The sequence below is a fragment of the Piliocolobus tephrosceles genome, chromosome 7, assembly GCF_002776525.5.
Source record: "Piliocolobus tephrosceles isolate RC106 chromosome 7, ASM277652v3, whole genome shotgun sequence".
In the NCBI taxonomy this organism is placed as follows: Eukaryota; Metazoa; Chordata; class Mammalia; order Primates; family Cercopithecidae; genus Piliocolobus; species Piliocolobus tephrosceles.
In genome coordinates, this window is record NC_045440.1 from 144,027,183 (window position 1) to 144,043,660 (window position 16,478).

General features: G+C 51.1%; 1 protein-coding gene across 2 annotated transcripts in view; it reads right to left on the bottom strand.

Annotated features, from left to right (window-relative positions):
• The window catches only part of AGO2 (argonaute RISC catalytic component 2), an 86,770-nt gene that overhangs the window by 44,434 nt on the left and 25,858 nt on the right, over positions 1-16,478 (bottom strand). For both annotated transcript variants that reach the window (XM_023228060.2, XM_023228059.2), the window contains exon 3: positions 6,924-7,044. In XM_023228060.2, the coding sequence (XP_023083828.1) occupies positions 6,924-7,044 (121 nt within the window). The remainder of the gene's footprint in view (positions 1-6,923; positions 7,045-16,478) is intronic.

The following is a 16,478-nucleotide window of genomic DNA, read 5'->3' on the forward strand; positions in this document are numbered from 1 at the left end:
TACACAAATAACAGTAACTGAAAATGCACATTTGACGTAATATGGCAACATGGCAGGCACTCCTGCACGCACTGGTTACCCCCTTTACTTCCTTTTTTTTTTTGAGAAGGAGTCTTGCTCTGTCAGTTAAAGAAACAGCTCTGGAGGGGCTGACTCAGCCTCTCTGGGCCATGAGGGGCAAGTGCCCCCGTCAAACTGTCTGACTCCAGAAAGGGAGACAGAGTCTCTATGGGCGCAGGAACAGGGGCTTGGCTGGGCATGGGGGGGACGATTCCAGTACGGACTGGCAGCTACCTGGTCCCAACAGGAGTGGCCGGTCGCTGAGAAGGGAGTGCCATTCCCCTTGTCCAGAAACAGCACACCCAGGTCACGGTGTGCAGGTGGAGTAAGCTTGGGAGTGGGAGAGTGCGTGCATTTCCATCTCACACACGCCCTGGGCAGGAGGTACTTTAGGCCCAAGCACATCTGCGGCAACAGCACTCAGCATCCGGCCTACAGTGCCATGCCCTGGCACGGATCGGATGCCTATCAACGCCACCCTTCAAAAACCTCTGTAGTCAAAACCGAGGGGCAATTCCAAGGGGTCTATTTTCTCACAGCAAAATACACTCTAATTTGTAAATGTATTGTGGCCTAGCCTCCGCTTGGCCCGCAAAGAAAGGACACCAGAGTCACCCCAGGCTCTGTAACTGTCTGCCCATCCCATGTCCGCGGTGGCTGGATGGTGCTCGCGTGCGGCAGCTTAGGGCCGCATGGAGACTTTACGACGGCTGTCATGCCACGGGGGCAGGAGGCACACGGCTCTCTGAGGGACAGGCCCCGTGTGTGTCTGGGCTGCCAGCAGCAGGTGGTCCACACTTGAGACACTGCTGCCTCTCAACAGCCCAAAGCGCTAGGTCCCAATGACACGACATCTGAAGGTCACTCCCAGTGTGGCTGCCTCCTGTGTTCTCACCTCGGGCAGGTGGCTCCGCTGGCCTCCTGCACACAAGGGGACAAGCAGGTGGCCCCGCCCACCTCACAGGGCACTGGCGTCAGTTGTGTTGCAGAGCTGCAATCTGGGAGTGGCCCAACTGCCATTTTCTGAACATGGATAAGAGAAAATGTCAGCCCAGGACTCCGATCCAGGGCCTGGAGCACGGCACGGCAGCTGTGACATCCAATCTCCCCAGACGAGCCAAACCTGCAAGCCGGCCTCCCTGTCTGGAAATCCTCAGGGTGAGAGAAGTAGAGCTGTCATGGGGTGATTCCCGTTTCGGTGTCGTCACACAGCTCAGCAACAAAGGGAAAAAAGCACTCTAAAGAATGCAAAGAGGACAGCCCGGGGCTCATGCCTGTAATCCCAATAGTGTGGGAGGCCGAGGCGGGCTGGATTACTTGAGCTCAGGAGTTGCAGACCAGCTTGGGCAAAGTGGCAAAACTCTGTCCCTACAAAAAGAAAATTAGCCGGGCATGGTGGCACAGGCCTGTAGTCCCAGCTACTCAGGAGGCTGAGGTGGGAGGCTCACTTGAGCCTGGGTGGTGGAGGTTACAGTGAGCCGACATTGTGCCACTGCACTCTAGCCTGGGAGATGGAGAGAGACCCTGTCTGGGAAAAAAAAAAAAAGGAGCACAAAGAAACTGTGTATGGAGCCAGGGAGAGGGCACAGAGGCACAGCTACCTTTCAAAAGGCTGTTCCTGCACTAAGCTTGGCTATGGCCCTGGCTGAGCCCATGCCTCCCTGTCCACTGTCGTTGAGGAGGGGCAAGGGAGGCGCTGCAGGCGTGGCACGTCTGGCCGGCCACGAGGATCCCGACCTGGACGTGGCCTCCCTAGGGTGGCAGGAAGAGCGACCACACCCGCTACACCTGCCAAGCCCGGGCTGAGAGACAGCTGCCAGGCTGCGTGCCACATTCCCCTCCCAGAAAGGGCCGTGCAGCTCACGTCTTATTGAAATGTGCCAGGCGCTGAGGTCTAAAGGCATCCTGTGACTCTGCAGGGCAGCAGCTCTCCAAAGGCAGATCACTGACCCCCAAAAGACCTCAGCACCAAAACCAGCCCCACCCATCACATCTGCAAAGTGTAGTGGGAATTCAAAGTCACCTGGCAGATGACAGAGCAGGTACAGGGAGTGGCTGCTCAGCTACCGCTCGACACCACTTCCTGACCACCTTGTACTGGGGTGGGCTCGAGTCAAGGCACATGGCTCGCTCAAGGGGACCCTTGGCCCTGAGAGGTAGCAGGTCAGCCCCAAAGATGCTTGGGCCAGGCCCAGGCTAAGCAGGCTCCCTGCCGCACACTGCCCAAGCGGAGCCCCCCATGGCTTCCTAGGCCTCTCCTCGCCCCCTGCCTTCTCTGCCCGAGCCTTCAAGTGCAGAAGCTTCACTGCTTCAGGAGCCCTTGGTCTCCCTTGCTGCCAGACACCCCCATCCCAGGTCAGCAGGCAACAGCCGGGCACTCCTGTGGCCATAGCATGGCTGAGCTGGGCACAGAGGTGGACAGGCAGGAGTGCCGAACTACCATCTCCTTCAACAGAGAACTCTGTGCATGGCTGTCTTCTCCCAAGGTACGCTGCTTCCAGGCAGGGTCTACTATTGATCTGAGCTGTGGGTCTGCCCTAATTTCCTTCTGGGAAGGAGACACCTGTGCTGTCCACCACCACTCCCAGACCGTGTCAACCCAGACACTGAATTCGATCCTTCAGGGAGACGTGGGAATACATTCTCAGGTTCATCTGCCACCAGCCAAATCCCTTCCAGGCCAATGCCACTTACCTTCTGTTATTTAGGGAGTTTATAGTTGTCTCCGTATGTTCCTAAACGGTGCTCCTTCTGGCCACCTTTCTAAATTTTCTACTCAACTGAGCAAAGAAGCTCCAGGGAGCTGCAGACCTTCCATGGGCCCCGACAAGGGGAGTTATGGTGCTGGACCCAGAGTCAAGAACTGACGACACAAATCATGGCTTCAAAAAAGGACCCAGGAGTTCAACCCCAAATGCTGATCAACTTGTATAGTTTCCTGTGTCTCCATCTCCAGTTCTGGGAGGTGAGGGAGTGCGGCTAGGCGGTCCCAGCGTCTCCCGGGCCTGGGAGAACTCTTCTCTCTTTCCACACAGGGGCTGGGATGAAGGCAGGCAGGCTAACATTGCAGTAGGAGATTTAGGAGCTTCATGTGTAAGGGCGATGTGACACGGGCCCTCTGCACAGAGGCCTGGGCCAGAGCTGCCAGAGTCCCCACGAGCCTCCAGGGTAATGGAGCACCAGAACGATTCCGCTCTTACCACAAGCGAGGCACGAAAAAGTACTTCACAGAAAAAAGAGGAAACCCAAAGATGACATTGGGACATGATGCGAGAAGAAGGGCATGGGGACACCTCCTTACGCAGGCTCTCAGACAGAAGGGGTTAATTTCTGCACCCCGCAGAGATCCTACAGAACCTCCAAACCAGCAGGAGAAGCGTGGTCTGCACCCGGAGAAGCCCCATGCTAACGAACACAGTGGCTTCGAGTAGGTTCTCTATGCCCTCTGGGACCTGAGCTTTTCTTTTTTCCTTTTTGAGATGGAGTTTCGTTCTTGTTGCCCAAGGCTGGAGTGCAGTGTTGCGATCTCGGCTCACTGCAACCTCCGCCTCCCACGTGTGAGCGATTCTTATGCTTCAGCCTCCGGAGCAGCTGGGATTACAGACATGCTCCACCACACCCGGCTAATTTTGTATTTTTAGTAGAGATGGGGTTTCACCATACTGGTCAGGCTGGTCTTGAACTCCTGACCTCAGGTGATCCGCCCACTTTGACCTCCCAAAGTGCTGGGATTAAAGGCGTGAACCACCGCACCCGGCCCACCTGAGCTTTTCATCTGACAAAAGAACAAGGAAGGTTGGAATGAAACTTAAGAGGGAGCGAACGCCTACTGGGTGTAGGGCTGCACGCGGAGGACTCATGTGGGCACCCCAGAAAAACACTCTGACCATTAGCAAGCCTGACAGACCAGGGCCAGAAATCTGCAGCTCTGCAAATTAAGCTTTGTTTAAATTTTTATTTTTAGACAGAGTCTCACTCTGTCGCCCAGGCTGCAGTGCAGTGGCGTGATCTTGGCTCACTGCAACCTCTGCCTCTCGGGTTCGAGCGATTCTCATGCCTCAGCCTCCCAAATAGCTGTGACTATAGGCGTGTGCCACTGTGCTTGGCTAATTTTTTTTGTATTTTTAGTAGAGATGGGATTTAGTCACGTTGGCCAGGCTGGTCTCATACTCCCGGCCTCCAGTGATCCACCTGCCTCGGCCTCCCAAAGTGCTGGGATTACAGGCATGAGCCACTGCACCTAGCCTTAAACAAAGAATTTTAAACTCTCACTACTCGGCCGGGCGCGGTGCCTCAAGCCTGTAATCCCAGCACTTTGGGAGGCCGAGACGGGCGGATCACAAGGTCAGGAGATCGAGATCATCCTGGCTAACATGGTGAAACCCCGTCTCTACGAAAAAAAAAAAAAATACAAAAAACTAGCCAGGCGTGGTGGCGGGCGCCTGTAGTCCCAGCTACTCGGGAGGCTGAGGCAGGAGAATGGCAAAAACCTGGGAGGCGGAGCTTGCAGTGAGCTGAGATCCGGCCACTGCACTCCAGCCTGGGCGACAGAGCAAGACTCCGTCTCAAAAAATGAAAACAAAACAAAAAAAATAAACCCTCGCTACTCAACGTGTGGCGTGGGGCCAGCAGCAGGGGCAACGGCTTGGGCTGGTGGGAGATGCACCACCCGGGGCCGCAGGGGACAGGCACGGGGCAGGGATGTACATGCTCACTGAACTCTCACAAAGCCCCTGGGAAGTAGTTTTTATTGCCATCTCTCTGTTTTACAGGTGAGGCAGTTGAGGCTTGGCCAGCTGAGGTGCCCCAGGTCCCACCACAGGAAGGGCGGAGCCAGGCCTCACACTCATATCTAGTTTTACCCCAGAGTGTGTGTGCAGTTAATTTCCACAAAGACAGGTCTCGAATGTAAATATCAAATACCATATGGGCTCCCCAAGCCCCTTTTCAGAAAAACTACCCTGATGCCCGCCCTGTGTGTAGATATAAATATGTACAGACAAAACTGTGCACAAACTCCTTATGCTTGTCTTTCTTATAAAACTTAAGTAAAAACAAATGCATATTAAGCACAGAACTTTAAAATGACTACATTTCAACTCCACGGCACGCTAGTTGGCAAGGGGTGATCACGTTGAACTGACGGGCATTTGGTCTAGGACTCGCTCCCATTGAGAAACCCAACGTCCATCACCTGGGCTGGCGGTGACAGTGCCCAGACCACCATCCCGTTACAGCCATGAGGTCGCTTTCTGCAGAGCCCCATATCATAACTCGGCCTCTGCTCAGCCACAGCACATTCTCGCCTTGTCAGAGCGCGGCGACGTGGAGGGGCACCGGGCGCGGAGACTGCTGGGCCCTGCCGACCATCCAGAAAGGCTGAAAGGAGCTTATTCATTTCAAGATTATCATCAAAATGAAAAGCTAGCTACTCTGGAGGCTGAGGTGGGAGGATCGCTTGAGCCTGAGAATTGAAGGCTACGGCGAGCGTGACTGCACCACTGCTTTCCAGCCTGGACGACAGAGCGAGACCCTGTCTCAAAAGCAAAAGGAAGAAGACTGAACATCTGTAGAGAGAGCTGCTAGCAGGCCCCTTGCTCTTCCACTAACATAGACATCCCTGGCAGCAATCTGAGGCCCTCTGCACACCGAGCTGGCTTCCTTCTCAGGGACTCAGGGTTGAAAAAGCAAACTGTGCACGTTGTTCCCAGAGGGAGTCAGCCCTTCATTCTCATAGCTGTTCAATTCCTGGTTTCTGATGTGTTCACGTCTTAAAGTATGTGTAAAGATTATTTTTTATTTTTTTGAGAACTGAGTCTCACTCTGTTGCCCAGGCTGGAGTGCAGTGGTGCGAACTCAGGTCACTGCAACCTTCGCTTCCCAGGTTCAAGCGATTTTCCTGCCTCAGCCTCCAGAGTAGTTGGGATTATAGGCACCTGCCACTATGCCCAGTTAATTTTTATATTTTTAGTAGAGACGGGGTTTCACCATGTTGGCCAGGCTGGTCTCAAACTCCTGACCTTATGATCTGCCCACCTCGGCCTCCCAAAATGCTGGGGTTACAGGCGTGAGCCACCGCGCCCGGCCTATAAAGATTATTTCTGGGCCGGATTTCTGCTCTTCTTCTACTTACAAATAACACCCGTATCACTCCGGAGCAGCACATGTGTTGAAAGATACTCCCAAGAAGTGACACTTCTGGGCAGAAACTTTATTACTTTTTAAATAAAGCCATGATAAGGATAAAGGTAATAAATGAAGGTGACATTTTAATATACCCACTCCTTCTGGGTTGACTAATCACCATCATTCTAATTTCAGATGAGTCACCGGCTAGAGCAGAATGTTAACTGGGCCTCACTGCCATGTCTCTTTCCCACAAACCCCTATATGAACGTGCTTTTCCATAGGCCTTCCTGTGGAGATGGAGTCTCATTCTGTCACCCAGGCGGAATTCGTGGCGCACTGAGATAGCTCACTTAGCCTCGAACTCCTGAGCTCAAGCCATCTTCCTGCTTGGCCTCTGCAGGTCTTTAGAATACTGGTGCTTACTCTAGGCTCTTGTCTGACGGTGGTTTGTGGCTTGTGTTTTGTGTGTGTACTTTGTACTGAAACTCTGGTGGTTTCAACAAGTTCTCCATATCTGTGACAGGACCTAGATAAGTTAAACCCCCATCACTGAAAGCCACAATACAAAGAAGTTGGTTTTTATGGACCTCAGGACGAAGCGCATGGCAGTGAGCTGCTCTCTCCTCCTCGGTGAAATGGTTTCGTGTATGAGAACAGGCATGACGGACTTTACAACACGTGTGAGCTTTACTTCGCCATACATTACTCCACCAAGGGCACCCCAGGGAGCTTACCTTGTCCCTCCCAATCGGAAGGGGCATGGCCGTGTACAGATTCTTCCTGCCGTCAAACACGGGCTTCCGATCCCCAAAGATCTGTGTTTTAAAGTGCTGGACCATGTGTTCCACGATTTCCCTGAAACAAAGACAAAAGTCAGGCAAAATGTCAATAAAACGGAGAAAATGGCATACAAGGACGATACTTTTCTGACGCTATTTATTTATTTATTTTTTTAGATGGAGTCTTGCTCTTGTTGCCCAGTCTGGAGTGCAATGGCGTGATCTCAGCTCACTGCAACCTCTGCCTCCCGGATTCAAGCAATTCTCCTGCCTTAACCTCATGAGTAGCCGGGATTAATGCCACTACGCCCGGCTAATTTTTTTTTTTTTGAGATGGAGTTTCGCTCTTGTTGCCCAGGCTGGAGTGCAGTGTCACGATCTCAGCTCACTGTAACCTCCACCTCCTGGGTTCAAGTGATTCTCCTGCCTCAGCCTCCCGAGTAGCTGGGATTACAGGTGCCCACCACTATGCCCGGCTAATTTTTTGTATTTTTTTTTTTTTAGTAGAGACGAGGTTTCATCATGTTGGCCAGGCTGGTCTCAAACTCCCAACCTCAAGTGATCCATCTGCCTCGGCCTCCCAAAGTGCTGGGATTACAGGTGTGAGTCACCGCGCCCAACCCTCTGATGCTACTTTTAAAGCAATTTTGTAAGACCTGTGGCTCCTTTGGGCAACAGGACTTCCAACTTCTATACAGAAGCAGACCAGATCCATGAGTGGGTTTGTGCTCATGCACTGAGTGCCACACGGGAGAACCTGGTATGCGCTGGGCACTTTCCACGCCCCATACAGCAGATGGCAGACACCTCCAGAACCCCCGGAGCTCTCTGGAGGCACTGACGAGAAGAACAGAGCTTGTGACATTTGTGTTCCACGGAGGTAGGGTCAGGTGCCCATGCCTCCACATGGCTCCCCACTATGCGCACAGACTGGCAGGTGTGGCTCGGCTTGTCTGCGGGCCTCGCTGTGGCCACTAGGATTTGCTGTGTGACCCCAGTCAAGGAGTTTGTGAGACTGGCTTGGCCTTCTGTGCTCCTCTGATCACCAGAAGAATGAGTCCTGGGAGCTGCTGCTGCTCCAATCCAGCCTGACCCAGGGGCCCAGCCAAACCTCAGCCCACTTGCAGAGACATAGTTTGAAACGGATGCTTGCTGCTGGGAGGGGCTGGGGTTTTGGTGTTGGGGGCTCAGGCATTCCAGTGGCAGAAGGCTGCTAGATGCAAGGAAGCTGCTCTGCAGTGCTCCATGAGCAGAGATCCATGACCCCCACCCTCCACCCCCCAACCCCCACTTCCCCACCGTGACAGAGAGGCCTCCAGAAACACACTCTGCAAACCTCCTGCTGGCCTTGAGCTCTGCTCCAAAGAGGTACCAGCTTGGCATAGCACTCTCTTGGCATTTCAGGTGGTTGTTTTATTTTATTAGAGACAGGGTCTCGCTCTATCTTACTAGAGTACGGTGGTGCGATTACTGCTCACTGCAGCCTCGACCTCCCGGGCAGAAGCAATCCTCCCATCCCAGCCTCCCAAGTAGCCAGAACTACATGCAACAGGCCACTATGCCCAACTAATGTTTAAATTTTTTTGTAGAGATGGGGCCTCCCTTATGTTGCTCAGGCTGGTCTCGAACTCCTGGGCTCAGGCAATCCTCCCACCTTTGCCTCCCAAAGCGCTGGGAGTACAGGCATGAGTCACTGTGCCCAGCTCAGAGGGGTTCTGAGGTATTTTAACTCAGCTCACTAAATGCCTACCCTCTCACACCATGCCTGATGAAGTGCAAATATGAAGAGCTGGGGTCCCTGCCTGCCCACAGAGGCCCAAGTGAGGGAAACGCAGAGGCCCACGGGGTGCTCAACATCTCGGTTTTTTTTACCAGGAAATGCCAGCTCAGGGGATGTGGTAAAGAGGGAGAGACGAAGGTGGGGGCAGGGGAGTCGCTGACAAATCTCCATAGGGAGGTAGGAATACAGCGTGGCTAGAATGGTCATTCTCCTGCAGAGAGTCTCGGTCATCTCTCAGGAAGCAAGAATCTGCCAACTCCTTCCATTCCTTTCCCAAAAGACAAGGCAAGCTGGCCCGGAGGGCTTTCCTTATTCAGAATGGCTTTGCTTGGTCCACCTCCAACAGCCCCAGGATGAGGGTCTCAGGGATCCAGCTAACCTGCCCTCAACACCTGTGGTCTGGGTAGTGCCTGTGGCAGATGCCCAGAGCCTCTCAGTGACATCTTTGAGGGCTCCACCAAGCTGCACCCGCCTCTGACAGTGCTGGGAGATCCAGCCTGGGCAGGGTATAGCCCCGAGGGCCATCAGCATGGCCCCGGCATCCATCCCTGCCATGCCCACCTGGCGGCCAGGGCACAATCTCACCTGGCACCTCCCTGACCTGCTCTGGGCTGCCCAAGACAAGGTGTGCCCTGCAGCTCTTGCAAGAGGACAGCTCATTTCTCTGTGCTCTCTCCAAACCATTACAAAGGGTCCCCAACCTTCGGAGGACCTCATCTCCCTGGCCAGGGCAGCACAAGTCAACTTGAGGTGCAGATGGCTCCACTGGAGGGAAGGTGGGTTCTACTCACATTCAAAGAACAAATCATTCTGGCCTAATTCAAACTTGACCTGAACACAGTAAGACGGCACACACCCTGACTCATTTTATGAGGTTAGCAAAACCTTTAGGTTGAAACTGGACAGGAAGAGTACTAAGAAATCACGGGCCAATCACTTATTAACAGAGGCAAGAACAAGCTGAATCTAGCAACATGTTCAAAAATAAATCATCATGTCAAAGTTCAGTCGATACCAGAAACAAAAGGTTGAATTTAACATTAGAAAATTCATTAACATGAAACAGGTTATAAACCTAAAAGCTAGAACTGCAAAAAGCCTAGAAGAAAGCATAAGAGAAAAATGTTCCTAAACCTTGGGATAGACAAAAATTTCTAAGAAATGTGTCCTTGTCCTTAAAGAAAAAAATTCATAAACTAGGCTTCATTAAAATTAAAGAATTTTACCCATCTCTTAAAAAAAAAAAAGAGAGAGAGAGAGACACCATTATAAAAGTGAAAAGACAAGGCCAGGCGCGGTGGCTCAGGCCTATAATCGCAGCACTTTGGGAGGCAGGTGGATCACTTGAGGTCAGGAGTTTGAGACCAGCCTGGCCAATATGGCGAAACCCCATCTCTACTAAAAATACAAAAAGTTAGCTGGGTGTAGTGATGGGTGCCTGTAATCCCAGTTACTTGGGAGACTGAGGTGGGAGAATCGTTTGAACCCAGGAGGCGGAGGTTGCAGTGAGCCAATATTGTGCCACTGCACTCCAGCCTGGGCATGACAGAGTGAGACTCCATCTCAAAAACAAATAAAAACAAAAAGAGCAATCAACTAGAAGGAAATATTCCATAATCACACAGACACACATCTAACAAAGAACTTGTATGCATAATGTATTTAGGAAAATTCTTACAACTCGGTAAGACAGATAATCCAACTTAAACGAGCAAAAGATTTGACCAGACATATGGCAGAAGAGGATACACAAATGGCGGGTAAGCACATTAAAGGGTGTTCATCACTAGGCTTTAGGGAAGTGGAAATGAAGCCACAGACACCCAGTAGAGAGGCTAAAATCGGAAAGGGTAACAATACCAAGAGCTGGTGAAGGCGGAGGGAAATGCTCTGTTCTATGAGGATGATGCGACTACTTTGGGGAAAAAGTGCGGCAGTTTCTTACAAAGGTCCATGTCTATTTACCACCCTGTCTAGCAACATCTGACACAGGAGAAATGAAAACACACATCCACGCAAACATTTGCATATAAATGTGTACAAGAGCTCCAAACTGGAAAGAATTCAAATCAATGACCATCAGCTGGTGAGTGGACAGACCCACACAATGCAATACTTGAGTCACCACTGCATGCAACATGACGGGTGTCTTAGAAACACGCTTGGGGAACAGAGCCAGCCACCAGGAGGAACAGGTATACCATGATAATGATTCCATGTATAGGAAACTCTCTGACAGGCAAAAACAATCTATACTGACAGAAAACAGGTCTCTGTTTGCCTTGGGGCAGGGGCCAACAAGCTTAACTGCAATGGAGCAGGTGCTTTTGGGGTTGTTATCATGTCCTATTGATTGTGGCAGTTCTTACAGGAGTGTATACATTTTTTAAAGATCATAGGCCTATATAAAAATATGTCTAGGAGATACTGTGGGTTCGGTTCCAGACCAGCACAATAAAGGAAACGTCACAAAAAAGCCAGTCACACAAAGGTGTTGGTTTCCCAGTGCACAGAAAAGTGCTGTTTCCATCGTACTGCCATCTATTCAATGTGCAATAGCATCGTGTCTAAAAAGAAAAGTACATTCTTTGATTAAAAAATACTTTATTGCTAAAAATGCTGACACAGACATGAAAGTCACTGATAAGACTTGCTTGGCACAGGGCTGTCAGGAACCTTCAATCTGTTAAACAACGACAACAAACAGTACCTGCAAAGGGCAATAAAGCAAAGCACAGGCTGGCGTGGTGGCTCATGCCTGTAATCCCAGCACTTTGGGAGGCTGAGGCGGGCAGATCATGAAGACAGGAGTTCGAGACCAACCTGGCCAACATAGTGAAACCCCGACTCTACAGAAAATACAAAAAATTAGCCAGGCGTGGTGGCGGGCGCCTGTAGTCCCAGCTACTTGGGAGGCTGAGGTGGGAGAATCGCTTGAACCCGGGAGGCGGAGGTTGCAGTGAGCTGAGATCGCGCCACTCCACTCCAGCTCGGGTGACAGAGTGAGACTCTACACATACATATATACATACGTAAGTACATACATACATACATATATACATAGCAAAGCACAATAAAATGAGGTGTGCCTGTACTTAAAACAGGTGCATTTTGTTGTACGTGAATTGTATCTTGATAAAAGTTGGTATCTGTAAAAATCAATGTAACATATTAGAGAAAAATTATGACAATCGTAGCCAGGCGGAGTGGCTCATGACTGTAATCCCAGCACTTTGGGAGGCTGAGGTGGGTGGATTACTTGGGGTCAGGAGTTTAAAACCAGCCTGGCCAACATGGTGAAACCTTGTCTCTACTAAAACTATAAAAAAATTAGCTCGCCTGGCACGGTGGCTCACGCCTATAATCCCAGCACTTTGGGAGGCTGAGGCGGGTGGATCGTCTGAGGTCAGGAGTTCGAGACCAGCCTGGCCAACATGGTGGAACTCTGTCTCTACTAAAAATACAAAAATTAGCCAGGCAAGGTGGCAGGTGCCTATAATCCCAGCTACTTGGGAAGCTGAGGCAGGAAAATCGCTGGAACCCAGGAGGCGGAGGTTGCAGTGAGCTGGGATCATGCCACTGCACTCCAGCCTGGGCAACAGAGTAAGACTTCGTCTCAAAAAAAAAAAAAAAAAAAATTAGCCGGGCATGGTGGCACATGCCTGTAGTCCCAGCTACTTGGGAGGATGAGGCATGAGAATTGCTTGAACCCAGGAGGCAGAGGTTGCAGTGAGCTGAGACTGCACCACTGCACTCCCACCTGGGTGACAGAGCGAGACTCCTTCTCAAAAACGAAACAACAAAAACAAAAAGAAAAATTATGACAATTTCAAAGTTGTAGAAGAAAAGCATTTAATAAAATTCAACATCCACTCATGGTTTTTTTTTTAAAACAGAATCTTACTCTGTTGTCCAGGCTGGAGTGCAGTGGTGCAATCACAGCTCACTGCGAACTTGAACTCCTGGGCTCAAGGGACCCTCCCCACCAGCCTCCCAAGTAGCTGTGATTATGGGCACATGCCACCACAATGGCTAATTTCTAACTTTGTGTAGAGATGAAACTTTGCCATGCTGCCTAGGCTGGGCTCAGGCAATCCTCTCACCTTGGCCTCTCTAAGTGCTGGGATTATAGGTATGAGCTTTCATGCCTGGTACTTACGATTTTTTTTTTTTTAAATTAGAGAAGTAGGGATAGAAGGAAAAGTCTTAATCTGGTAGGAAATCTGCATGGAAACCTTCTCAAAGTCTATAGCAAACCAACTTTCCCCGAGGCTTGCAACATAACTAAGACGCCCAAATCACCACTTTTGTTCAATGCTGCGCTACAGGTCACAGTTACCACCGTAGGGCAAGAAAGGGATTGTAAGGAAGAAAAAAACTGTCATTACTGCTGGACATTAGGACTCTATTTGCTGAAAATTCAGAAGAGGCTACGGAGCAAAAGGAAGCTTCAGAAAGCCAGAGCACTGTCTCCTGGTCTGGGCTGCGGGCCATGCACAGGGTGAGTGCCGCTTGTGCCCTCCTTGGATAAAGATGCGCGTTGCCCTCCAGTGCACCTTTCTTCACTCCTGTGTTCTCAGTGAAAGAGGTGGCAGAAAAGGAGTGGCGGAGTAGGCCATCCAACAAACATCTCAGTGACGATGCCTGCAAGCACCGCCTCCTGCAGGGATGGGTCCCCCGGCTTCCCTGTCCTCTCCCCTCTGTGAAATCCAGGTTCTCCACAAAGATTTGGTCTTTGGGAGTACACCGGCAGTTCCCCCCTCCTTTTTTCCCTATGAGACAATCTCGTGGCCACTCTAAGTTGCATATCACAGCAGAGGAATTCCTGAGTGACTTGGTGATACACAACCGCTGTGTTTGGAAACAGTTATTTAATTGTAGAATGTAACATAATGGCAATACATCATTGATTACATACTTCAGAATCAGTGGCCACCCTGCACCTTGGCCTCCCTCCTCCTTCTAGTTTCTAAAAGACAAGACCTCTGCCCTGACCCCCACCTGTCTGCCCCACAATTGGAGAGCGGCAGCCAAAAGCACTGTGATCCTCCCCATAGCAGGGGTGCAGCTGAGGTGGGGGTCCTCCCACAGCCACACGCACAGGCAGGATGGAGGCAGGCATGGCGGTTCCGAGTCCCAACCTGTATTCACAAAGTTTTTTGTTTGTTTGTTTGAGACGGAGTCTCGCTCATAAGCCAGGCTGGAGTGCTCTGGCATGATCCCGGCTCACTGCAACCTCCACCTTCTGGGTTCAAGCGATTCTCCTGCCTCAGCCTCCCCAGTAGGTGGGACTAAAGGAGCGTGCCACCATGCCCAGCTAGTTTTTGTATTTTTAATAGAGACGGGGTTTCACCATGTTGGCCAGGATGGTCTTGATTTCCTGACCTCGTGATCCGCCCACCTCAGCCTCCTAAAGTGCTGGGATTACAGGCATGAGCCACCGTGCCTGCCCCAGAAATTTTTTCTTTGAGAGTCAGAAACACTCCGACTTAAAAAAAAAAAAAATTCAGTAAAGAGATATACCATGTTTGTGGATCAGAATATTTTCGTCAAACAAATCCATCCTTTTAATTTCAGTAAAAATCCAGAGTGGGATGTATTTTTGTCTGATAGGATTTAATAAACTCATCCTAAAACAGAAGTGGAAATGTGAAGGGCAAAGGCTGGCAGGTATTCTTGAGGAGGAGCACCTGGAGGAAAGCAGTGGTGCTGAGGCAGGCAGAGAGCTCGGGACAGAGCCCAGAGCCCAGAAACAGGCCCAGGGGAGAGGGGCGGCAGGAGAGAGAGAGCAGGACATATTTCTCAATGGCTTATGGCAGGGAACCACACACCGAGGATTCAAGGAACTACAACCGAGCCCCGCTACTGGAGACTCCTCTAGATGAACCCGCACTGTCCCAAGCCCCATCCAGCACTCGGCATGATGACTCCGCTCACTGACCGTCCTGTGGGCCCCTGGAGGCGGGGTCAGGTCCAACTCATCCTGCACACCCAGCACAGTGTGCGGTTTGGGCTGGGCAGATGTCTCAAGAGAAGGAGGCTGTTCGGTCGTGCCAGCGAGGCAGTGCCCCGAGGGGCTGCAATGCGCACCCGTGGAGTCGGCCGGCAGACAATCCTGGCCACCACTCAGGCATCCACTGCGCAGAGCGAGCATCCCTGGCCACCTGCCGCAGCCCTCGTGCCTCGGGGCCCACTGCTGAGGGTGAGGAGGGGCCCATCTTGTATAAAGCAGAGAAAGTGGACCGCGTGGCTATGGCAGCAGGATGGCACCTTGCTGCCTAATTCTAACACAGGGGTCCCTTCCCTCCTCAAACACAGATGACCACGTACTTGGCAGTGAATTTTCTTCCTTTGTAAAACTGTGAAAAACACAGATAACATAAAATTGACCATTTCAACGAAGGGTTCAGTTCAGTGGCATTAAGTGCATCCATGCTGTCGCGCAACAATCACCACCCTCCTTCCACAGATGTTTTTCATTTCCCCAAAGTGAAACTGTACCTGTGAGGCACGAACTCCCCAGCCAGCCCATGGAGCCACCTGGGGACGCTGCTCTCAGAGTCCCTGAATCTGGTTCTTCGTTTCAATCCAGTGCAAGCACTGGAAAGTGAGCGGGTGTCCCTGCTTCTGGAGAGCCAGCTCTGCTGGCCAACCAGGTCTCAGGCTGGCTCCTGACTTCCCAACAAAGATGACAGCCCAGGAGCCCATCTGCATGCATTCCGTCCACCAGTGGGCCCCAGCCTCTGAGAGCGTGACCCATGTTGAAACGAAGGAAAAGGAGAACCACCGCCAAGCTGTCAGTGCTCATTCTGCCAAGTCCTAAGCAGGGACAACTCCCTCCTCAGTCACCACTCAGGACAAGGGCAGTGCCAAGCAGCACCCCACACAGGGCCAGGGCCGCCCTCGCAGAAGCCGGAGCGTGCTTGCTAATGCAGGGAATCAAGTACCTGCCCTGTTTGCCTGTTTGCCCTTTTGTCATAGCTCTGACAGGTTCCCTCTTTTACAAATGCCATCCTTTCATTAATTTCTAATTACACAGTTTTTGCCTTAATACATTCTCATCAAAAGTTTCACATAACAATAAAGCCGAAAGTCCCAGCCTGGGCAACACGGAGAGACCCACCCCATCTCTACAAAATATTTAAAAATTAGTGGAGTGTGGTGGTGCACGCCACTACTTGGGAGGCTGAGGTGGGAGGATCGCTTGACCCCAGGAGGTTGAGGTTGCAGTGAGCCATGATTGCATCACTGCACTCCAGCCTGGGTAACAGAGGGAGACCCTGTTTCAAAAAGAAAAAAAAAAAACCCCAAAAAGCTAAAAGTCTTTTTCTACTACCCACTCATTTCAATCTCCATTCTAAGAAGTAACCTTATCCTTTCCAAACCTATGCTTTCACATAAACACATAGCTATCTACAAATACAGTGCTTTATTATTTTTATACACACGGTATCAAACCCACACTTCTGAGGCTCCCATTTTCCTACTCTGTGTCTTTGAGATCTTTCCTCCTAACTGTATACAATGTGGCCTAGAACTACAGACCCATAATCATGTGCCTTTAGTGTTTACCACTTAACCACTTGCTACTTAGTTGCCTGTGTTTCTGGGCTTGGAGGTCAACCTGGGAGCCCTACTCCACTGCTGCTGAGGCCACACTGCATTCCCCAGTGCACTCCCCTAACCTGTCGCTTCCTACTGATATTCAGATGGTGTCTTTTGTTGTTCTT